The sequence below is a fragment of the Oncorhynchus mykiss genome, chromosome 11 (assembly GCF_057628025.1).
Source record: "Oncorhynchus mykiss isolate SJ-2025 chromosome 11, ASM5762802v1, whole genome shotgun sequence".
Lineage (NCBI taxonomy): Eukaryota > Metazoa > Chordata > Actinopteri > Salmoniformes > Salmonidae > Oncorhynchus > Oncorhynchus mykiss.
The window spans coordinates 61,638,911-61,663,619 of record NC_143032.1 but is presented as its reverse complement, the minus strand read 5'-3'; the positions used below and the strand labels follow the sequence as shown (position 1 = coordinate 61,663,619).

At 45.3% G+C, this 24,709-nt stretch overlaps 1 protein-coding gene across 7 annotated transcripts in view; it reads left to right on the top strand.

The window, feature by feature from the left end:
* LOC110535075 (EMI domain-containing protein 1) overlaps positions 1–24,709 on the top strand; it is a 107,314-nt gene that overhangs the window by 64,019 nt on the left and 18,586 nt on the right. For 4 of the 7 annotated variants that reach the window (XM_036935959.2, XM_036935960.2, XM_090190792.1 and 1 more), the window contains 6 exons: positions 15,196–15,261; positions 16,248–16,358; positions 16,598–16,659; positions 16,940–17,072; positions 23,130–23,174; positions 23,284–23,373. In XM_036935959.2, coding sequence (XP_036791854.2) covers positions 15,196–15,261; positions 16,248–16,358; positions 16,598–16,659; positions 16,940–17,072; positions 23,130–23,174; positions 23,284–23,373 — 507 coding nt within the window. The remainder of the gene's footprint in view (positions 1–15,195; positions 15,262–16,247; positions 16,359–16,597; positions 16,660–16,939; positions 17,073–23,129; positions 23,175–23,283; positions 23,374–24,709) is intronic. The other 3 variants (XM_090190794.1, XM_090190796.1, XM_090190795.1) reach the window with 1 other exon arrangement.

The following is a 24,709-nucleotide window of genomic DNA, read 5'->3' as shown; positions in this document are numbered from 1 at the left end:
AACTGTTCATCTTAGTTTTTTTAATAAGAATAATGAACACTGAACAAAACAATAAACGACCACGTGAAAAAAACTAAACCGAAACAGTTCCGTGTGGAACAAAACAAAACACAAAACACTTACTCCCCCCATTGTGCCTGTCTCTGCTGCTTGGCCCCCCTCAATGTGCCTGTCCCTGGTGCTTGACCCCCCTCAATGTGCCTGTCCCTGGTGCTTGACCCCACCTCACCGTGCCTGTCTCTGCTGCTTGGCCCCCCTCAATGTGCGTGTCTCTTGCTGCTTGGCCCCCCTCAATGTGCCTGTCCCTGCTGCTTGGCCCCACCTCAACGTGCCTGTCTCTGCTGCTTGGCCCCCCTCAATGTGCCTGTCTCTGCTGCTTGGCCCCCCTCAATGTGCCTGTCCCTGCTGCTTGGCCCCACCTCACCGTGCCTGTCTCTGCTGCTTGGCCCCCCTCACCATGCCTGTCTCTGCTGCTTGGCCCCCCTTTACTGTGCCTGTCTCTGCTGCTTGGCCCCCTTCAATGTTCATGTCTCTGCTGCTTGGCCCCCCTCAATGTGCCTGTCCCTGCTGCTTGGCCCCCCTCAATGTGCCTGTCCATGCTGCTTGGCCCCCCTCAATGTGCCTGTCCCTGCTGCTTGGCCCCCCTCAATGTGCCTGTCCCTGCTGCTTGGCCCCCCTCAATGTGCCTGTCCCTGCTGCTTGGCCCCCTCTCAACGCGCCTGTCTCTGCTGCTTGGCCCCCCCTCACTGTGCCTGTCCCTGCTGCTTGGCCACTCCTTACCGCGCCTGTCCCTGGTGCTTGGCCCCCCCTCACCGTGCCTGTCCCTGCTGCTTGGGCCCCCCTCACCGCGCCTGTCTCTGCTGCTTGGCCCCCCTCAACGCGCCTGTCTCTGCTGCTTGGCCACCCCTCACTGCGCCTGTCCCTGCTGCTTGGCCCCCCCTCACCGCGCCTGTTATTTAACCTTTGTTTAACTAGGTAAGTCAGTTATTAAGAACAAATTGAAAAGACAAAAGCCCCTGCAGCGGGGATGGGGGCCTGGGATTAAAAATATACCACATAAATATAGGACAAAACACACATATCTACAAGAGAGACAACACTACATAAAGAGAGAACTAAGACAACAACATAGCAAGGCAGAAACACAACATAACAACAACATGGTAGCAGTAAGGAAGGTTTATGGTTTGCTTTTGGAGCAGAATATCACAGAGAGGGGAGTTGGAATAGCTACGTCTGGCAACCGCAGCCTGGCTTGGGGAGCTGTGCAGTCACTCTCATATAGTCAGTCAATGCATTAAAGCAAAACCTTTGTTTTTCGTTGCCATGGATACAGTTGCGCTGTTGTCATAGGGGGCTCTTGATTTTTTGCTGGTTATTTGGGTGGGTGGTGACAGGAGGGGAAGCTGGAAGTGTTTTAAGCCTTTTATTAATAAGCCTTGCCCTCATCTGCTCTCACGGACAGATCAGCTCTCTCTGTAAGGAAAACACAGTGCTATGGGCTGATGGAGCAACACCAGGCCCCAGAGCTATAACAAGTGATCTGGGTTTTACTGTGGCATATAAACTATGTGTGTTGGAGTCGGCTTGTCCTTCAAACATTTAGGCCACAGCGTGTACTCCCACAGAACCTTCTGTATATAGCATTAGACATGGGGCAGGATGTTTAGCTGCATGGCTGGACTGGGCTGCTTCATGCTTGACTGGCGTTGTGGGCAGAGTGGGCTCATTTGAATGTGTCCCAAATGGCACCCTATTCCCTATATAGTGCACTAATTTTGGTCAAAAGTAGTGCATTACATAGGGGCCCTGGTCAAAGTAGTGTACTAAATAGGGAATAGGGTGCCATTTGGGACTTAGCCCATGTCACCCCCAGGGTAATGAGCAAGGCCAGAGTACAGAATTCACTGGCCAAGATCAGGGTTCTTACCTGGGTTTAAGATCAGTGTTCTTACCTGGGTTTAAGATCAGTGTTCTTACCTGGGGTTAAGACCAGGGTTCTTACCTGGGTTTAAGATCAGTGTTTTTACCTGGGTTTAAGATCAGTGTTCTTACCTGGGTTTAAGATCAGTGTTCTTACCTGGGGTTAAGATCAGTGTTCTTACCTGGGGTTAAGATCAGTGTTTTTACCTGGGTTTAAGATCAGTGTTTTTACCTGGGTTTAAGATCAGTGTTCTTACCTGGGGTTAAGATCAGTGTTTTTACCTGGGGTTAAGATCAGTGTTCTTACCTAGGGTTAAGATCAGTGTTCTTACCTGGGTTTAAGATCAGAGTTCTTACCTGGGTTTAAGATCAGGGTTCTTACCTGGGTTTAAGATCAGGGTTCTTAGAATAATAGCTACAAACTTTCCTTTTCTCAGTTTTCAAAAATGTTCAAGCCAAGAGTGCAATACACTACATGCCTCTTAAGGCACTTCTAATAACTGTGTGTATATTTACTATGTATTGTCAAATTTAGCTAATCAATTCCTCAGTGGGTGTGATTTTGTTTTAGAATTTATGCATCGTGAGCATGGATTTCATATCTGTTAGGAGTGTGTATTGGAGGCAAAGTCAGGTGCAGGAGAGCAGAGTGTAGTGAACAGGCGCACTATTTATTCCGGTTCAAAATCACAGCACAAAGTATCATAAAATGTGCCCAAACACAGAACATAGACAAAAAGTAATGCGCGTAACAATATCCACAATTCCAAAATACACGTAACACAAACAATCTTACACAAAGACATGATGGGGAACAGAGGAATAAATACATACGGATTGATTGGGGAATGAAAACCAGGTGTGAAGGGAACAAGACAAAACAAATGGATACATGAAAAATGGAGCGGCGATGGCTAGAAAGCTGGTGATGTCGACCTCCGAACGCCGCTCGAACAAGGAGAGGAGCCGACTTCGGGCGGAAGTTGTGACAATATCTCATTGCGAAGTATTAATACATAGTAATGCATAGTAATGCACAGGATCGGAGCTGCTCTGTACTTGCTGTGTCCAACCTCAGTGAGCAGGGAAAGGCTGTGGTTATATGTGTCTGTGTATGTGGTTTTATCTGTGGCCATGTATGTGGTTATATCTGTGGCTGTGTCAGTGGTTATATCTGTGGTTACATCTGTGGTTATATCTGTGGTTATATGTGTGGCTGTGGCTGTGTCTGTGGTTATATCAACGGCTGTGTCTGTGGTTATATCTGTGGTTATATCTGTGGTTATATATGTGGCTGTGTCTGTGGTTATAGCTGTGGCTGTGTCTGTGGTTATATCTGTGGTTATATTTCAGCTCACTGGTCACCATAGCAGCAACATCCGTAGCACGCGCTCCAGCAGGTATATTTCACTGGTCACCCCCAAAGCCACTCCTCCTTTGGCTGCCTTTCCTTCCAGTTCTCTGCTGCCAATGACTGGAACAAATTGCAAAAATCACTGAAGCTGGAATCTTGTATCTCCCTCACTAACTTTAAGCACCAGCTGTCAGAGCAGCTTACCGATCATTGCACCTGTACATAGCCCATCTGTAAATAGCCCACCCAACTACCTCAACCCATATTGTTTTTTGTTTTTTGCTCCTTTGCACCCCAATATCTCTACTTGCACATTCATCATCTGCACATCTATCACTCCAGTGTTTAATTGTTAAATTGTAATTATTTCGCCACTATGGCCTATTTATTGGCTTACCTCCCTAATCTTACTACATTTGCACACACTGTATATAGACTTTTCTGTTGTGTTATTGACTGTACGTTTGCTTATCCCATGTGTAACTCTGTGTTGTTGTTCGTGTCGCACTGCTTTGCTCTATCTTGGCCAGGTCGCAGTTGTAAATGAGAACTTGTTCTCAACTGGCCTACCTGGTTAAATAAAAGTGAAATATATTTATATATTTTTAAATATATATATCTGTGTCTGTGGTTATATCTGTGGCTGTGTCTGTGGTTATATCTGTGGCTATGGAGATGGTGTGTGTATGGAAATGATTAGGCAGGCCGATTCCTGGACCCAGTTATTTTTGGAACACTTGTTTGTTGAGCCGTTTGTGGCTGTGTGTTGGCTGAGAGGACAGGGTTTTAATTGCTGTGCTGTGTCAGGACAAGAAGGGAGGATGTCACAGACGGTCCCTCCCTGTCACTCTAAACACACAACAGAGGATAGTGTGGTTTCACCCAGGCACTGTCAGTAGTACAATGCTCCTGGTTTTAATGGTCTCCCTGGTGACCATTCAAGGGGAATGAGGAGAGGGGGAGGAGGAGGGAGGGAGGGAATGCTAAGACACATCACAGGACAATACTCTTCTTGGGTTCAGAGAGAGAGAGAGAGACATTTCCTCAGAGAGAGATGTACATTTCCTCAGTGAAAACAATGTACTGAGCAAATGTCAAATTGGCGTTTTACTAACTTATCGTACAACAAACCGCATATTCATCCTGCACACCCTAATTTGACAAACAAACAAACCAAAACAAAGGCAAAATCTTGTCATGCTTTGTTGATTTCAAAAAAGATTTTGACTCAATTTGCCATGAGGGTCTGCTATACAAATTGATGGAAAGCGGTGTTGGTGGGAAAACATACAACATTATAAATCCATGTACACAAACAACAAGTGTGCGTTTAAAATTGGCAAAAAACACATTTCTTTCCATAAGGCCATCGGGTGAGACAGGGATGCAGCTTCAGCCCCACCCTCTTCAACGTATATATCAACGAATTGGCAAATTAGAACTAGAACAGGCTGCAGCACCCGGCCTCACCCTACTAGAATCTGAAGTCAAATGTCTACTGTTTGCTGATGATCTTGTGCTTCTGTCCTTGACCAAGGAAGGCATACAGCAGCACCTAGATCTTCTGCACAGATTAATTCAGACCTGGGCCCTGACAGTAAATCTCAGTAAGACAAAAAATAATGGTGTTCCAAAAAAGGTCCAGTTGCCAGGACCACTAATACAAATTCCATGTAGACACCGTTGCCATAGAGCAGACTAAAATGATACATACTTCGGCCTAAACATCAGCACCACAGGTAACTTTCACATGGCTGTGAACGATCTGAGAGACAAGGAGAGACAATTCGACATCCCAATTAGGACCTGGCTAAAAATACTTGAATCAGTTATAGAACCCATTATCCTTTATGGCTGCGAGGTCTGAGGTCCGCTCACCAACCAAGAATTCACAAAATGGGACAAACCAAATTGAGACACTACATGCAGAATTCTGCAAAAACATCCTCAAATATCAAAAATATATCAACATCCAGAAAAGAGCCATTAAATTCTACAACCACCTAAAAGGAAGCAATTCCCAAACCTTCCATTACAAACCCATCATCTACAGAGAGATTAACCTAGAAAAGAGTCCCCTAAGCAAGCTGGTCCTGGGGCTCTGTTCACAAACACTAACAGATCCCACAGAGCCCCAGGAGAGCAACAGCAACACAAGCAGACCCAACCAAGTCATGAGAAGACAAAAATATAATTACTTGACACATTGGATAGAATTTACCAAAAAACAGAGCAAACTGGAATGCTATTTGGCCCTAAATAGAGAGTACACAGTGGCAAAATACCTGACCACTGTGACTGACCCAAAATTAAGGAAAGCTTTGACTACGGACTCAGTGAGAATAGCCTTGCTATTGAGAGAGGCCATTGTAGGCAGACCTGGTTCTCAAGAGAAGACAGGCTATGTGCACACTGCTCACAAAATGTATGAACATATTAGAGACACATATTTCCCTCAGATTACAAAGACCCACAAATAATTTGAAAACAAAGAATTTTGATAAATTCCCACAATTCCCATTGTGAAATATCACAATGTGTCATCACAGCAGCAAGATTTGTGACCTTTTGCCACAAGAAAAGGGCAACAACAAACACCATTGTAAATACAACCCATAATTATGTTTATTTATTTTCCCTTTTGTACTTTTACTATTTCCACATTGTTATAACACTGTACATAGCCATAATATGACATTTGAAATCTCTCTATTCCTCTGAAACTTTTGTGAGTGTAATGTTACTGTTAATAGTTTTTATTGTTGATTTAACATATGTGTCCTATGCCAATATATCTTTTTGAATTTAATTGAGAGAGGAGGGAGAGGGTGATGAGGGAGGCGTCTGCATGCAGGTCAGCTGGGGTCACGAGACGGGGGCATGAAAGGAAGGAGATTTTATAGTTTTCCAATGTTTTTGTGTCTGTCTTAATAAAAAGTGATGTTGGGATTTGGTAACGTCAGCCTTTGCCTCACGTATTTATTGGACATCTGTTACTTTCAAGCGGAGGAAATGTTTAAAAAGCGTAGAGCGAATTTGTGGTGCAGCCCATCCCAACCGCACACCGTCTCAAACGCAGCATGCTTCATTTCCCCAGATGTGCCTGCTGCTAATGTTTGCCACTTTACACAGACCACAGCGTTGTTTGTTTTCGCGGCACCAAGATAATTGTTTCCATTGTGCCGTACACTAACAATCCCTATGTTTTGGGGGATGAAGGGGAGAGCATTGTCTTATTATGTTTCTACTTTTAAACTCCACTTTTTTAAACCATGTTTAGCCTTGCATTTTCACATCTGTTTGTTGGAATATACGATTCCAGAATAGTTGTATTTCCTGTGGCTTGCTCTGTGAACACACCCAGTTGTTGTTGTTGTGGGCATCCAGACATCATGTTGGTAAGATGAAACTTACTGAGAGGACTGACAGAGTGCTGAAGCAGATAAGAGAAAAAAAAGAAAGGGATATTTTGGAGAGAGAAATAAAGTGGTCAGGCAGCAAGAGAGGGAGGTACTGTAGTTAGTATACTCAAAGGTCAGAGGGAAAGTGAGGGGAGAGAGAGATTATGAAACAGCTCATGGTTTCTGTATTCACTATTATAGTCATTATTATTTATGAGAGCGCCTTGGAGCGATTCTCAGCAGTGAAAACTGTCAGGGGGGCCAGAGGACTGCACTCCAGTGTAGGTAACCACAGACCAGGCAGTTGGGAAATAATAACCAGAGGGTCAGAGAGGAGTGGAAGGAGAAGTGGGAGGGGAGCGAAATTAAGTTAAAGGCTGTCCATAGCAACCAGTCAGTCGGACAGGGTCCCAGTAGGAGCAGATGTAAATGTTCTAGACAGACAGATGAACAGACAAATAGGCAGGCAGGCAGATAGACACCAGTGCAGCATACAGCCAGGCCAGGCTAATCTGTAGTTGTAGACTGCTGCCTGCCAGGGAGAAGGTTGGTGGGGCAACCAGGCTCCACAGAGCCGTCTGGGACCCTGCCCCTGCCATCAGCCTCACCACAGGTATGGGAGAGAGAGGGAGGGAGAGGGAGAGGGGGCAGGAGAGAGGAAGAGAGGGGGCAGAAAGAGCAGCCCCTGTCTGGGAAGAGGAGGCGGGAGATTAGAGGTCCGTCTGCGTGCACATCTGGATGGAATAGATGAGCTGACAGGGCTGACAGACCAGCACTACACTACTGTAGGAACTTGTGTGTATGTGCGTGTGCACGGGAGCTTGTGCGCGTGTATGGATGCGTGTGTGTGTTTGTGTGTTTGGCTGTGCTCCATATTATGGGACAGCTTGGGCATGGGCTGCTTTAGGGTTAGTGCCACCCTGAGTCTGTCTGTCTACTCTGTAGAGGCCAGGTGAAGGTAAACTCAGCGATATGACGTAGGTGCATAAAGTAAACAGCATAGTGGGGCAATTTCTGCAACAACTAAGAGTGTTGAAGTGCGAGGCTAAACTCCCCACTGTTTTGGTCCCGTACTAATCTCTTGTGGACAGATTCATGTGTAAATGGAAAGTGACAACTTTTCAAGATTTTCTACTTCTGGGTGACCGAGATTAGTCCCGCACCTACCACGCTCTAACTGCATCGAAGTGAACCCATACACATGCGCAGACACTGTGTGTGACAGTGTGGGAGTGAAGTCTTGCATCTCACTTATCGCAATTTCTGCAGTGGTACTCGTGGCAATGTAATTTAGCTGAGTCTACCTTTATCATCTTAACTGGAATCAGAACACACAGGTGTGTTCTAGAACAAGAGGAAAGCATTAGAATGAAGTCAGTAACTGCAACCACACAAGTACCAACACTCCATTGAGTGGCCAGGCGAAGTGTTTGTTAAAGATCCCAGGCAGTCTTAGTCTGTTCTCAGACCCATTAGCGATGGAGTTATGAAGGTCTAGACTAGTGGAGGTGGAGGGGAGGGGGGGGGGGTTCTGGAGGCCAGGGATCTCCTGTCTGACTGTCTGGTCTGCCTGCCGGCCTGCTGGTGTTGACTGATGAAGTGAGATGTGTCTGTAGGAGGCGAGAGCCCCTCCCTGACCCCCCCACCACTCCACCCCTCACCTCAGGGTCCTAAAGGCCACGTCTGGTTTCAGTTGCAGTTTGGCTGGCCCAACACCTCTGCAGCAGGTCTGCTCACAACAACAGCCTTAGCAGTGTGTGTTTGTGTGTGTAGCCAAATATGTGTGAGTGTCCGTGGAAAGACTCTCTGAGTTTAACCTACCCTTATAGTGAATTCTGGAGATAGTCCATGTTGGCCCAAGGACCCCCCTTCCCCTTCCCCATTCAACTGCCCCTAATTACAGAGTCCCACAGGAACCCAGCGGGCACTGCAGTGTGAGAAGAAATTGTGGGCCTCACCACTGCAGGCTGAGGTGGGGGGTCACTGGAGAGTGGCAGTTCATGATGTAGGCCACCCCTCCCTCTCAGCCAATCACCTAATAAAAGCAAAGCTGGAATCCTGGGAAAGCACTATAAACGCTGGGGTGCAGGGCAGTTTGGGGTTGGCCCACTGAAGATGAGTCTCGGGTTGGTCACAGTGACGATACCATGGTCCCAACGCAATTTGGGAGATGGAAGCCATGTGTAGAGAGAGAGCGAGAGAGAGAGAGAGCGAGAGAGAGAGAGAGAGAGAGAGAGAGAGAGAGAGAGAGAGAGAGAGAGAGAGAGAGAGAGAATGAGAGGAGGCAGAGAGACAGAGAGAACTGGAGGAGCATCACCCAAATTTGTTATCATATGCCTTTTTTAGTCACACTAATAAACCAGTGAAACTGCTGGGTCAGAACTCATAGACAAAGGGTAGCCAGCCACTCTGTAAGGAATATTTGCAGGATCATAATTTTGTCTAAGAGGAATGCATCTACAGATGCATCCAAATCTTTGTCCACATGCACCAGTGGTCTTTAGTCTTCATGAAGGCTTCAACAGCAGCGTGACAGATAAAAACTCCCTGGCCTGGCTGGTCAGCAGCACCCGGTCACTCTCTGAGCAGACAGAGATGGATCAGATCAGGACGATTCCTCCCCTCCTCAGCCCGGCCCAGCCCTGTGTTGACTGGATGGTCTGTGTCCACAGCTGCTCGCCGCTCCCTCAGACCCCATACCTCCTTCTGGGAACCTCTGGCTCTGAGCTGAACCAGTCTTATGAAACTCAAGCTAAAGGAGGAGGAGGAGAAGGTGTAGACAGAGCCCCAGTCCCCTCTGACAAGAGTTCATTCTCAGGTTCTGACCTGTGCTGTGGTAAAATAACATAGTTTCAATGTACACCTCGTTGTTGATTAAACTCCATCAAGGCCACCACTGAGACGAGATGTGTGTGAGCTTGCATATAATCATCCTCCCACCATTACTGACCATATGTATTGAGAAACAAAGAGACATTTTAGCCATAGAAATACCTCCAGAAGACAGGCCTTCCTAGCACGAGGGCTGTCTGTCTGCACATGGCTACGTCTTTTGCATATCAAAGAGAGAATAAATAAACCAGGGCAAATAATGAGCTAAGGAGAGGGAGCCTAGAGTGAGTTGGAGCGTTAATGGGCTCTGTAAAGAAAAGAAGGAGGAAATGTGCTCTCTGGGCAGGCTAGGCTGGCTGGGCTGGCTGCAGAATGGTCTGGTTTATTTTCACTGGGAAAGTAACACTGGAGGACTGAACTTGGACCATTAAACACAAATACACACACAAATACACACAAATACACACAAATACACACACACACACACACACACACACACACACACACACACACACACACACGTTTGTTGTACTGTAATTAAGGGGACCAAAACATGTATTCCCTAACCCCTAACCTTAACCTTAACCCTTAATGTACACTAGCGTTCAAAAGAGCGGGGTCATTTAGAGATGTCCTTGTTTTTGAAAGAAAAACTTGTTTTTTGTCCATTAAAATAACATCAAATTGATCAGAAATACAGTGTAGACATTGTTAATGTTGTAAATTACTATTGTAGCTGGAAACTGCTGATTTTGATTGGAATATCTACATAGGCGTACAGAGGCCCATTATCAGCAACCATCACTCCTGTGTTCTCTTTGGCACGTTGTGTTAGCTAATCCAAGTTTATTGTTATTATTTATTTATTTATTCATTTTTCACCCCCTTTTTCTCCCCAATTTTCATAGTATCCAATTGGTAGTAGTTACAGTCTTGTCTCATCGCTGCAACTCCATTATGGACTCGGGAGAGGCAAAGGTCAAGAGCCATGTGTCCTCTGAAACACAACCCAACCAAGCCGCACTGCTTCTTGACACAATGCCCATCCAACCCGGAAGCCAGCCGCACCAATGTGTCGGAGGAAACACCATACAACTGAAGACCGTGTCAGTGTGCACTGCGCCTAGCCTGCCACAGGAGTCGCTAGTGCACGATGAGACAAGAATATCCCTGCCGGCCAGACCCTCCCTAACCCAGACGATGCTGGGCCAATTGTGCACCGCCCCGTGGGCCTCCCGGTCGCGGCCGGCTGTGACAGAGCCTGGACTCAAACCAGAATCTCTAGTGGCACAGCTAGCACTGCGATGTAGTCCCTTAGATCACTGCGCCACTCGGGAGGCCAAAAGTTAATAATTTTAAAAGGCTAATTGATCATTAGAAAACCCTTTTGTAAGCACAGCTTAAAACTGTTGTCCTGATTAAAGAAGCAAAAAAACTGGCCTTCTTTAGACTAGTTGAGTGTCTGGAGCATCAGCATTTGTGGGTTCGATTACAGGCTCAAAACTTTCTTCTGAAACTCATCAGTCTATTCTTGTTCTGAGAAATGAAGGCTATTCCATGCGAAAAAATTGCCAAGAAACTGAAGATCTCGTATAACGCTGTGTACTACTCCCTTCACAGAACAGAGCAAACTGGTTCTAACCAGAATAGAAAGAGGAGTGGAAGGTCTCGGTGCACAACTGAGCAAGAGGACAAGTACATTAGAGTGTCTAGTTTGAGAAACAGACGCCTCACAAGTCCCTATCAATGTCTACACTCTATTTCGGATTAATTTTATGTTATTTTAATGGACAAAACATTTGCTTTTCATTTCTAAGTGACCCCAAACTTTTGAATGGTAGTGTATATGTATATTTATATTTCAGACTTTTTCTGGATTATGTGTGTATCGTTTTTTTATATTGCTAGGTATTACTACATTTCACTACACCTGCGATAACATATGCAAATCTGTGTACACGACCAATAAACATTGATTTAATATGACACACACACACACACACACACACACACACACACACACACACACACACACACACACACACACACACACACACACACACACACACACACACACACACACACACACACACACACACACACACACACAAGCCTGCTGGTTGGTGAGATGGCTCCCAGCCCCCTCTCCCTGTGACTGTGTGCTGTCAGGGGCCTCCCCCGGACTGCCATGGAGGGCCCTCAGGGGCTGCTTAAAGGGTGTTGGAGGGGGTTATTTTGGTAACCACCGTCACAGGGGGGGAAGGTGTTATGCTCCTACTGCCAGTATTGACACATACACACACACACACACACACACACAGTGCCTTGCGAAAGTATTCGGCCCCCTTGAACTTTGTGACCTTTTGCCACATTTCAGGCTTCAAACATAAAGATATAAAACTGTATTTTTTTGTGAAGAATCAACAACAAGTGGGACACAATTATGAAGTGGAACGACATTTATTGGATATTTCAAACTTTTTTAACAAATCAAAAACTGAAAAATTGGGCGTGCAAAATTATTCAGCCCCCTTAAGTTAATACTTTGTAGTTCCACCTTTTGCTGCGATTACAGCTGTAAGTCGCTTGGGGTATGTCTCTATCAGTTTTGCACATCGAGAGACTGAAATGTTTTCCCATTCCTCCTTGCAAAACAGCTCGAGCTCAGTGAGGTTGGATGGTGAGCATTTGTGAACAGCAGTTTTCAGTTCTTTCCACAGATTCTCGATTGGATTCAGGTCTGGACTTTGACTTGGCCATTCTAACACCTGGATATGTTTATTTTTGAACCATTCCATTGTAGATTTTGCTTTATGTTTTGGATAATTGTCTTGTTGGAAGACAAATCTCCGTCCCAGTCTCAGGTCTTTTGCAGACTCCATCAGGTTTTCTTCCAGAATGGTCCTATATTTGGCTCCATCCATCTTCCCATCAATTTTAACCATCTTCCCTGTCCCTGCTGAAGAAAAGCAGGCCCAAACCATGATGCTGCCACCACCATGTTTGACAGTGGGGATGGTGTGTTCAGCTGTGTTGCTTTTACGCCAAACATAACGTTTTGCATTGTTGCCAAAAAGTTCAATTTTGGTTTCATCTGACCAGAGCACCTTCTTCCACATGTTTGGTGTGTCTCCCAGGTGGCTTGTGGCAAACTTTAAACAACACGTTTTATGGATATCTTTAAGAAATGGCTTTCTTCTTGCCACTCTTCCATAAAGGCCAGATTTGTGCAATATACGACTGATTGTTGTCCTATGGACAGAGTCTCCCACCTCAGCTGTACATCTCTGCAGTTCATCCAGAGTGATCATGGGCCTCTTGGCTGCATCTCTGATCAGTCTTCTCCTTGTATGAGCTGAAAGTTTAGAGGGACGGCCAGGTCTTGGTAGATTTGCAGTGGTCTGATACTCCTTTTCAATATTATCGCTTGCACAGTGCTCCTTGGGATGTTTAAAGCTTGGGAAATCTTTTTGTATCCAAATCCGGCTTTAAACTTCTTCACAACAGTATCTCGGACCTGCCTGGTGTGTTCCTTGTTTTTCATGATGCTCTCTGCGCTTTTAACGGACCTCTGAGACTATCACAGTGCAGGTGCATTTATACGGAGACTTGATTACACACAGGTGGATTGTATTTATCATCATTAGTCATTTAGGTCAACATTGGATCATTCAGAGATCCTCACTGAACTTGTGGAGAGAGTTTGCTGCACTGAAAGTAAAGGGGCTGAATAATTTTGCACGCCCAATTTTTCAGTTTTTGATTTGTTAAAAAAGTTTGAAATATCCAATAAATGTCGTTCCACTTCATGATTGTGTCCCACTTGTTGTTGATTCTTCACAAAAAAATACAGTTTTATATCTTTATGTTTGAAGCCTGAAATGTGGCAAAAGGTCGCAAAGTTCAAGGGGGCCGAATACTTTCGCAAGGCACTGTATATACGCCAGTGGAGGCTGTTGAGGGGAGGACGGCTCATAATGGCCGGAACGGAGCAAATGGAATGGCATCAAACACCTGGAAACCATGTGTTTGGTGTATTTATACTGTTCCAATGATTCCACTCCAGTCATTACCACGAGCCTGTTCTCCCCAATAAAGGTGCCACCAACCTCCTGTGACACACACACTCAGAGCTGTGGATAATTGTATAACACTAATGAGATTTTAATTAACCCTGACACAGCAGTGGTGTGACCTTCACCCTTCTCCTTCTGTCTCCTGAGAGAGTTTCACCAGGCAGGCCAGGCCAGTGGGGAGGAAATGACTTGTCAGTGTTTGTAAACAGTGGAAAACTCCCCCTTGTGCTGTGCTCTGTGTCCTGTCCTGTCCTGTCAGCCACAGAGCCTGGAACCAGACACAGAGCTGATGTCAGGACAACCTCTCCTCTCTCCACAGGGGTCTCTTCTAATGAAGAGCTCTGATTCAAACCTTGATTAGGGCCCAGAACATCACAGGGTCAAGGGTCAAATGCACTCAGGCAAGTCTCTCTGACCCCCCCCCCCCCTTTAGCCGAGAGAGAGAGAGAGAGAGAGAGAGAGAGAGAGAGAGACCAGTCACAAGCCCCGACATTGTTACTCTTGGCCCAGATGAATAGATCACACTCAGCACATCCAAGTCAACACACACTGCTTCACAGACACTGTCTATGGGAATATAGGAAATAAGTTGACTTGTTATCCTGTGATTTCTCAAACTTGAGACATGGACAGGCAGAGTGAATGAAAGAGAGAGTGAGAGAATGGAAGTTGGGGTGTGTGGGGGATGGTTGTCTGAGTGCCAGAGCCAGCTGAACGTTTTATACAATGTGTTTAAGTGTGGGAGGGTGGATCTTGGCACGTGAATGGTCTATAATCTAAAGAGAAAAGAAGTGCTGTCTGTCGGAAAGGGAGTCTGGGTTAGAGGTGCCCAGTGCGTTCTGGAGCAGGGGTAAATTATCAATTCCGAGCCTATTTGAAATCGGACACTGTCATCAATATTACCTGGTCTCCATAGGACATCTCCATTGAGTCCCGCCCCACCCCACCCCTACCATACACACACACACCCTCACATAGACAGGCAGACAGACGGACATGGAGCAGAATGAAGACTGTGTTATTTCCCCACTCGAAGTTCGCCGCTAATTTTGCATTCTTACTGAAATGGAAGGTAGGGCTTTTAGCAGTACATCTTTACACATTTCTCAGAACATACCATTGATTTACAGTCTCAGCTTGAACCTTGTTTCATTTCCACATGTGCTAGTAGTAGCCCACTGAGAAAGCCTTTCAACCCAAAACATAGAAAATCAAATCCACAAAGATTGAGGGCAAGTGTCTGGAGCAGGACCCATTTACACTGTTAATTTCCCTTTCTCCTTCTCTCTCTTTATGGGCACTAACTATTTCTGTTGTGCTCTCTTTTGTCCTCTTTTGCTTTCTCCCACTGAACTCTGAACAGAACATGAACTCATTGTACTGTATTTCTGTCTGTGCTGTCACTGACGAGCATCAGTAGCACATAATATATATTACAGTAAGTGTGGCTGACTGTGTGAATGACAGAGAGAGATTGAGTGAGCTCAGGCAGTGCTCAGGCAGTGTTGGCCAGTGGTTTGCAGTGTGTTTGGCTCCAGCTGACTCTGAGAAGAGGTGTTGGCTGGCGTCTAACGAGGTGCTGAACCCAGACTCTTGTTTGTGTCCGCAGAACCTGGGTCATACAGACACAACAACAGTAACACACACAGAGGAGACAGTGTGGAACTCCTCAAAGGTCTGCCCATTTAAAACATCCCCAACCCGCAGGAACACAAACTCCCACAGGCGAGATAGAACAGAGCACTCAGAGCTGAAACTGTTTTTATATTCAATCAAATCATACCAACATGAAAGCAGTTTGGCCAAGTGTAGCTTTTGTTGTGTGTGAATATGATACAATTGCAGTGTACAAATCATTTGATCACTCTTTTGTTGCTGAGAATCTTTCTGCACAGCAGGAAATGCAAACTTGTAGTGTATTCAAGGTATAAAAAGGCTTCTAAAGTTTGTAATTTTCCCTTTAAAATGCCAGACTTGATTTGCCCTAAGAAAAATGTATCCATTAATTATAATCCACATAATAATTCACATTTCCTGTTGTTGCAGGATTATTTCCTTGCTGTAGCAAACTGGCTCAAATTAAGATCCTACTTCTGTAGGATGTTTACAGTATGGTATTTGGTATTTTATTAGATAAAAGTCACGCCTGCTCTAGCATTATCATCCCTCTTTCTATCCATTCCTCCATCCGTCCATCCCTCTCCCTTGTGTTCCTCACCTGCTAGCCCACCCTGACAGTGGTGTTGGTGAGGTCACCTGGTAGAGAGAAGCTCCCTGTCTCCTTGCAGTCACAGGACGCTAGATAGTTTTTGTCCAGGGCTTTCAGAGCAGAACTCTCTCATGCAGTCCAACTAGCCTGCCACTGTGCTTCATCATAATCAGAATGACAAATTATGTGAAGAAAAATAATGGAATAAAAAAAGACTACTGAATTGACAAGGGAACTGAACATTCTGAAATTGAGTGAAAATACTTTGTGGGAGGGTTGGTATTTTCTTGTTGATGTGGACTGATTATGCTGTTGTCTGGAAGCCTCACTGCTTATAAGGGCCATTTGCATGACTGACTTAGTGCATCATAACGGAATGACGACTGTATGAACTCACTGTGTGGTCTACTGAAATGACTCCTCTTCAACCTCCCCTTCCTCTTCTGCTACAGAGTCAGGAAACCAGCTGGTGGCTCAGGAGGCGGTGAGGAAGCCGTCCACTCTCCGCCGACCTCCTGCCTCTGCCCGCACAGAAGCAGGAACAGGGGAGCAGCTCTCCACCAGTAAGAACCAGGACCCTAACACTCTCTCATACTGTACTATGACACCTGGAACCATATTTCTCTTTTAAATATCAGCAGATTCAGAACACCTGGGATCCAATTTATCTCCTTTACAATGTTTTGCTTTAACACTCAGGCCCCATGTTTCTCATATTCATTGAAGTACATTTTTGGAAGTGCTTTTTGCAGATATCGACACTTGTCCACGTATAGTATTTTTTTCTTTGTCTGTTCTCCAGATTGCCTCAACTGTAGTCGATTCACAGCCCTGACAGACAGACTCCGCTCACTGGAGGAAAAGGTACAGTCATGGACTCCTCTACTGAAAACTGTGCTGCAGCGAGAGGCTACAGTCTCTGATCATGAGTCCATTTGAAAGGCATTGGCATTTCTCTGATAAATGAAAACACACATGCACACTACAATAAATTCGAAGAATTTTATCTGTATTGTCTTTTTCGTTATGTGTCGGACCCCAGTAAGACTAGCTGTCGGCACTGGTGTCGGATAATGGGGATCCTAATGAAAATGTAAATTAAAACGTCTCTTCAAATTTCTCTCTTTCCTATTTTATCCAATAGGTCCAAGTGCTGTCCTCTCCTGGCTCCACTTCTCACCGCCACCTACAGGGTGAAGAAGGAACGGCACCGGAGTCTTCCTCACAGACAGGGGCTCCACAAACCAAAGGAGCCCCTGGCGAGCAGGGATCCGTAGGTACGTACAAGTCTCCTATACACATGTATGGGCAGGTTTTAGGAACAACCATGTATTCCTACTGATTTGAGTGAAGTGGGTTATGTTTGATAATTTCTTAGAAAATCACTCTGCACGGCTCTCTTCGTGTGCTGTAATTCGTTCTCCATTGCATCTCAAACAGCTCTCCTCCCCAATATCATATTTCTTCTGTCGCTATAAGAGAGACGTGCACACACGCATGCACACACACACACACACACACACACACACACACACACACACACACACACACACACACACACACACACACACACACACACACACACACACACACACACACACACACACACACACACACACACACACACACACACACACACACACACACACACACTAATTTCCAGTTGTCTGCGCTGCTCTCTTTCAGGGTTCTGTTGTGTGGAAAGTGAACACTTCAGGGCATGAAAGCCCTCTCCTTCCCTGGAGCTCAGCCCAGCGTTGGCTGCAGCTAGAAAGATAGAGTGTTCTGCTGGTGCACTTTCAAAAGGCTTTTCAATAGTGTATCAACTTCCATCCAATTACATTCAAATCTGTTTTAGCCAAAGGCTCTCTCAGGTTAAGATCCTCACTGGCCTTCTGAGGCCTGTAGAAGAATGTAAATGCACCATTATGTTTGTCCTGCCACACAGACAATGTTTGTGGGTCAGTCTTAGTAGTTTTGAGAGAGAGAGAATTATCTGCTCCGTGTATACAGTACCAGTCAAAAGTTCTGACACACATACTCATTCAAGGGTTTTTCTTTATTTTACCATTTCTACATTATAGAATCATAGTGAAGACATCAAAACTATGAAATAACACATATGGAATCATGTAGTAACCAAAATAGTGTTAAATATATTTATATTTGAGATTCTTCAAAGTAGCCACCCTTTGCTTTGATGACAGCTTTGCACACTCTTGGCATTCTCTAAACCAGCTTCACCCGGATTGCTTTTTCAACAGTCTTGAAGGAGATCCCACATATGCTGAGTACTTGTTGGCTGCTTTTCCTTCATTATGCGGTCCAAACTCATCCCAAACCATCTCAATTGCGTGATTGTGGAGGCCAGGTCATCTGATGCAGCACTCCATCACTTTCCGTCTTGGTCAAATAGCCCTTACAGAGCCTGGAGATGTGTTGGGTTATTGTCATGTTGAAAAACAAATGATAGTTCCACTAAGCACAAACCAGATGGGATGGCGTATCTCTGCAGCATGCTGTGGTAGCCATGTTGGTTAAGTGTGCTTTGAAATCTAAGTAAATAACTGACAGTGTCACCAGCAAAGCACCCCCACACCAGCACACATCCTCCTCTATGCTTCACAGAGGCAACCACACATGCAGATATTATTCGTTCACCTGTTCTGCCTCTCACAAAGACCCAGCGGTTGGAACCAAAAATCTAGAATTGGGACTCATCAGACCAAAGAACAGATTTTCACCAGTCTAATGTCCATTGCTCATCTTTCTTGGCCCAAGCAAGTTTCTTATTATTATTATTGGTGTCCTTTATGTTTTGTATATATTTTACCTTTATTCAACTAAGCAAGCCACATAATTTACAATGATGTCCTCCCCCTGCCAAACCCGGACGACGCTGGGCCACTTGTGCACCGCCCTATAGGACTCCCAATCACGGCTGGATGTGATACGGCCTGGATTCAAACCAGGGACTATAGTGTCGCCTCTTGCACTGGGATGCAGTGCCTTAGACCACTGCGCCACTTGGGAGCCCTTTGGTAGTGGTTTCTTTGCAGCAACTCGACCATGAAGGCCTAATTCACTCAGTCTCCCCTGAAAAGTTGATGTTGAGATGTGTCTGTTACTTGAACTCTGTGAAGCATTTATTTGGGCTGCAATTTCTGAGGCTGGTAACTCTAATGAACGTATCCTCTGCAGCAGAGGTAACTCTGGGTAATCCTTTCCCGTGGCAGTCCTCATGAGAGCCAGTTTCATCATAGCGCTTGATGCATTTTGCAACTTTTTTTTTAGCAAGATGGCGCCGATAGAGATGGTCGGCTCACTTCGAGTCCTTAGGCTGACCCAAAACAACAGCGCCGCAGAAGGGGCAGACGGAGCGGTCTCCTGGTCAGGCTCCGTAGACGTGCACATCGCCTACCGCTCCCAAGTGTACTACTCACCAATGTCCAGTCTCTTGACAACAAGGTTGATGAAATTCGAGCAAGGTTTGCCGTCCAGAGAGACATCAGAGATTGTAACATTCTCTGTTTCATGGCTCTCTCTGGATATGTTGTTGCTTCATGATTAACGACTCATGGTATAATCATAACAACATACAGGAACTCAAGTCATTCTGCTCACCCAACCTAGAATTCCTTACAACCAAATGCCGGTCATATTACCTCCCTAGAGAATTCTCGTCAGGTATCATCATAGCTGTGTACATTGCCCCTCAAGCAGACACCAAGATGGACCTCAAGGAACTCCACTGGATTCTATGTAAACTGGAAACCATATATCCTGAAGCTGCATTTATTGTAGCTGGGGATTTTAACAAAGCAAATCTAAGAACAAGGCTATCTAAATTCGATCAGTATATTAATTGCACTACACGAGGAGTAATACACTCGATCACTGCTACTCTAACTTCCGCGATGCATACAAATCCCTCCCCCAGCCTCTCTTCAGCAAATCCGACTACAACTCCATCTTGCTCCTACTGTCTTATATGCAGAAACTCAAACAGGATGTACTAGAACCATTCAACGCTGGTCTGACCAATCGGAATCTACGCTTCAAGATTGTTTTGATCACGTGGACTGGGATATGTTCTGGTCAGCCTCAGAGAACAACATCGATCTATACACTGACTCGGTGAGTGAGTTTATAAAGAATGCATTGGAGATGTTGTACCCACTGTGACTATTAAACCTACCCTAACCAGAATCCGTGGATGGATGAAGGCATCAGCGCAAAACTGGAAGCGCGAACCACCGCATTTAACCATGGAAAGAGGTCTGGGAATATGGCTGAATATAAACAATATAGTTATTCCCTCCGCAAGGCAATCAAACAAGCGAAATGCCGGTACAGGGACAAAGTGGAGTCGGAATTCAACGGCTCAGACACGAGACCTATGTGGCAGGGTCTGCAGGAAATCACGGACTACGAAAAGAAAACCAGCCACGTCACGGACACCGACGTCACGCTTCCAGATAAAGTAAACACCTTCTTTGCCCGCTTCGAGGATAATCCAGTGCCACCGTCACGGCCCGCTAACAAAAACTGCACCCTCCCCCTCTCTCCTTCTCTGTGGCTGACGTGAGTAAAACATTTAAACGTGTTAACCCTCGCAAGACTGCTGGCCCAGACGGCATCCTTAGCCGTGTCCTCAGAGCATGCGCAGACCAGCTGGCTGGTGTGTTTACAGACATATTCAATCGCTCCCTATACCAGTCTGCTGTCCCCACATGTTTCAAGATGACCACCATTGTTCCTGTACCTAAGTAGGCAAAGATAACTGAACTAAATGACTACCGTCCCGTAGCACTCACTTCTGTCATCATGAAGTGCTTTGAGAGACTAATCAAGGATCATATCACCTCCACCTTACCGGCCAACCTAGACCCACTTCAGTTTGCATACCCCCCCAACAGGTCCACAGACAATGCAATCGCCATCACACTGCACACTGCTCTATCCCATCTGGACAAGAGGAATACCTATGTAAGAATGCTGTTAATTGACTACAGCTCAGCATTCAACACCATAGTACCCTCCAAACTCATCATCAAGCTGGAGACCCTGGGTCTCAACCCCGCCCTGTACAATTGGGTCCTGGGCTTTCTGGCGGGCCGCCCCCAGGTGGTGAAGGTAGGAAACAACATCTCCACTTCGCTGACCCTCAACACTGGGGCCTCTCCAAGGGTGCGTGCTCAGCCCCCTCCTGTACTCCCTGTTCACCCACGACTGCGTGGCCACGCACGCCTCCAACTCAATCATCAAGTTTGCAGATGACACAACAGTAGTGGGCTTGATTACCAACAATGACGAGACAGCCTACAGGGAGGAGGTGAGGGCACTCAGAGTGTGCTGTCAGGAAAATAACCTCTCACTCAACATCAACAAAACAAAGGAGATGATCGTGGACTTCAGGAAACAGCAGAGGGAGCACCCCCCTATCCACATCGAAGCGACAGCACTGGAGATGGTGGACAGTTTTAAGTTCATTGGCGTGCACATCACAGACAAACTTAAATAGTCCACCCACACAGACAGTGTGGTGAAGAAGGTGCTGAAGAAATTTGGCTTGTCACCCAAAACTCTAACAAACTTTTACAGATGCACAATCGAGAGCATCCTGCCGGGCTGTATCACAGCCTGGCACGGCAACTGCTCCGCCCTCAACCGCAAGGCTCTCCAGAGGGTGGTGCGGTCTGCACAACACATCACCGGGGGCAAACTACCTGCCCTCCATGACACCTACAGCACCCGATGTCACAGGAAGGCCAAAAAGACAACAACCACCCGAGCCACTGCCTGTTCACACCGTTACCATCCCACTAGTCACTTTAAACAATGCCACTTTAAATAATGCCACTTCAATAATGTTTACATATCTTACATTACTCATATGATATGTATATACTCTATTGCACCTTGCCTATGCCGGCTCGGCCATCGCCCATCCATATATTTATATACTGTAGACATATTCTCATTCACCCCTTTAGATTTGTGTGTTGGGAAATTGTTAGATAACTTGTTAGATATTACTGCACTGTTGGAACTAGTGGCACAAGCATCTCACTACACTCACATTAACATCTGCTAAAATCATCTGAGTTGATTTGATTTGAAGAAACTTTCAAGGTAATTTCTCTTTGCTTATTTGAGTTGTTCTTGCTGTAATATGGACTTGGTCTTTTACCAAATAGGTGTCACGGCTTTCTTCCTGGGAAGGAGAGGCGGACCAAAACGCAGCGTGGTTATAGTTCATGGTTTTTTAATAAGAAAACTCAAACATGAACACAACTACAAAACAAGAAACGTGAAAACTGATGCAGTAAAAACTGGTGCAGTAAACACAAAGACAGGAAACAATCACCCACAAAATACCCAAAGAATATGGCTGCCTAAATATGGTTCCCAATCAGAGACAACGATAAACACCTGCCTCTGATTGAGAACCACTCTAGGCAACCATAGACTTACCTGGACAACTAAACTGAACACAACCCCATAAATCTAATAAACCCCTAGACAAGACGAACACAATAAGTCACCCATGTCACACCCTGGCCTAACCAAAATAATAAAGAAAACAAAGATAACTAAGGCCAGGGCGTGACAATAGGTCTATATTCTGTATACCTCCCCCTACCCTGTCACAACTCAACGGATAGCCTCAACTGCATTAGGAAGGGAAAAAAATCCACAAATTAACTTTAAACAAGGTTAATTGAAATGCATTCCAGGTGACTACCTCATGAAGCTGGTTGAGAGAATGCCAAGAGTGTGCAAGGCTGTCATCAAGGCAAAGGGTGGCTACTTTGAAGAAGTATATATTATATTATTATATTATATTTTGATTTGTTTAACGCTTTTTGGGGTTACTACATGATTTCATGTGTTATTTCATAGTTTTGATCTATTCACTATTATTCTACAATGTAGAAAATCGTAAAAACAAATGAAAATCCCTTCAAACTTTTGAATGGTACTGTACGTTTTGAGTTTCAGTACAATATAGGAGCTTTAATTTCGCAGAATCTGCTGCCCTGTGTGGGACTCTTGGGTTTTAGTCTCCCATGACTAGCTAAGGGGTTTGTTCCTCTCTGGCACCTCTGTGGCCCTAATTAACATCTCAGTGCTTAGTCTTTTAGCCAGTCTATCTAATCCAGTCCACGGCTCAGCTGCTCTGCCACCTCCATCTGGTAACCCTTCACCTCAGGAATCGCTCAACGTCTAGTCCATTTTTCCACACAAGGCAATGGAACCCCTTTCTCTCCCTCTTTCCCTGGACCCTTGTCTGCTCTCTGACGCCTGTCTATTTCTTCCCAAACACACAGGTCCACAGGGCGATAGAGGCAGAGACGGTACCCCTGGACAAGATGGTAGGTTTGAGGTGTCAAGTCAGTCATTGCTTTGTAACACAAACTCTTATTTGTGGCTGTATCAGTATGGCTCAATGGTTACTAGTGTCTGTCCACTGTCTTTGCTCAGGGAAGCTAGGGTCTCGGGGACTGCCGGGCCCCAGTGGCCCCAGGGGCGAGGCTGGGATGAGAGGCCCTTCTGGGACCCCAGGACTAGTGGGTAAGATACTTACTGTAACTAGACAATGACAGAGTGTATGATTTATAACAACCACTGATTTCACTGTAAAATTGTGTAAACCTACAAATGTGTGACAGTCATTCCTTTTGGCTGAAATATGATAATAACAGACTGTACTCAGTAGATGTTTGTTTCATGAATAATAGATAAATTCCAGATTTCCAGTTGATTAAGCAGGGTGCACTGATGTCAAACAAATGCTTCTTGTCTTACAAGACATTGACACTGTTTGTCAATAAATACGCTTGTGGTAAAGATGGTGAAGATCAGTGTAGGGACAGGGGGATTGTGTGTGTACCCACCCACTTAACCCATTGTCTCCAAGACAACTATGACAGTACTCTCTGTCTGCCAGGGCAGACAAGAACCTGTTGACTTAAGGCCTGAAACAATTGTGGAAAAGTCACTCAGATCTCAACAAATTGCATCATGACATCCTGCATCAGAGTGTTTGTCTTTCTGTGAAACCACTCTGCCATTCCACAAAGCCATGTGTAGTCCATAAAAAACACAGCAGTTCCTCTGCGGACAACATGGTGATAACTTACAGACTTTTCAACCATAAGACTTACTAAATGCAAAGTTCGCTGATTCAGCATGGTTTCCAGCAGCCCGCCAAAAATATTTCTCTTCAGACTACACAAAACTCCCCTATGGCTCGCAATACTCGCTGTTGTTCCTGCCTGCTGACTAACCAGATTCGATTCGTTCAGCAACATAAAGAAAAGCATAAATCTGTTGCTTATATTCGAGGGTAAATGGTTACGGACAAATAAGAAATAACAGTCCGAAAACAAGAAATCCCTAGACATTCCTGAGCAGCTATGAGTTTAATGACAATAAAATACATAGTAAAATAAGTTTGTCATACATGTGCTCCTGTAACTTGCGTCTGCTAAATTACTCAAATGTAAACGTAGAATGTTGGAGCTGGTGGCTGTGGTTCTGGTTCCTCTCTGTATGGAACAAGCAGACAGTGTACCCCTCCCTCTCTGAGGGACATATGACCCCTGCTCTCTGCCTGCTGCTGCTTGGTAGAAATGAGATGTAGAGCAAAAGTTAAGCTACAAACCCACTTTTTGAGAAACACCATGTGAATCCAATCTGAAATGAACATGAGCTATGTGTATAAATCCTGTCTCCTTATGTCTTCCATATGTCTGCGGTGTTATTGTTGTCCCCCATGATGAAATCGGGGAGGGAACTGTGGATCTGTCTCCATCCGTACGTACATTCGTTCGTACATTCGTTCATACGTTGGTCACATGCGATATCTCAGACAGCACTGGGCTGATTTTGACTAAACTTGGGTGTA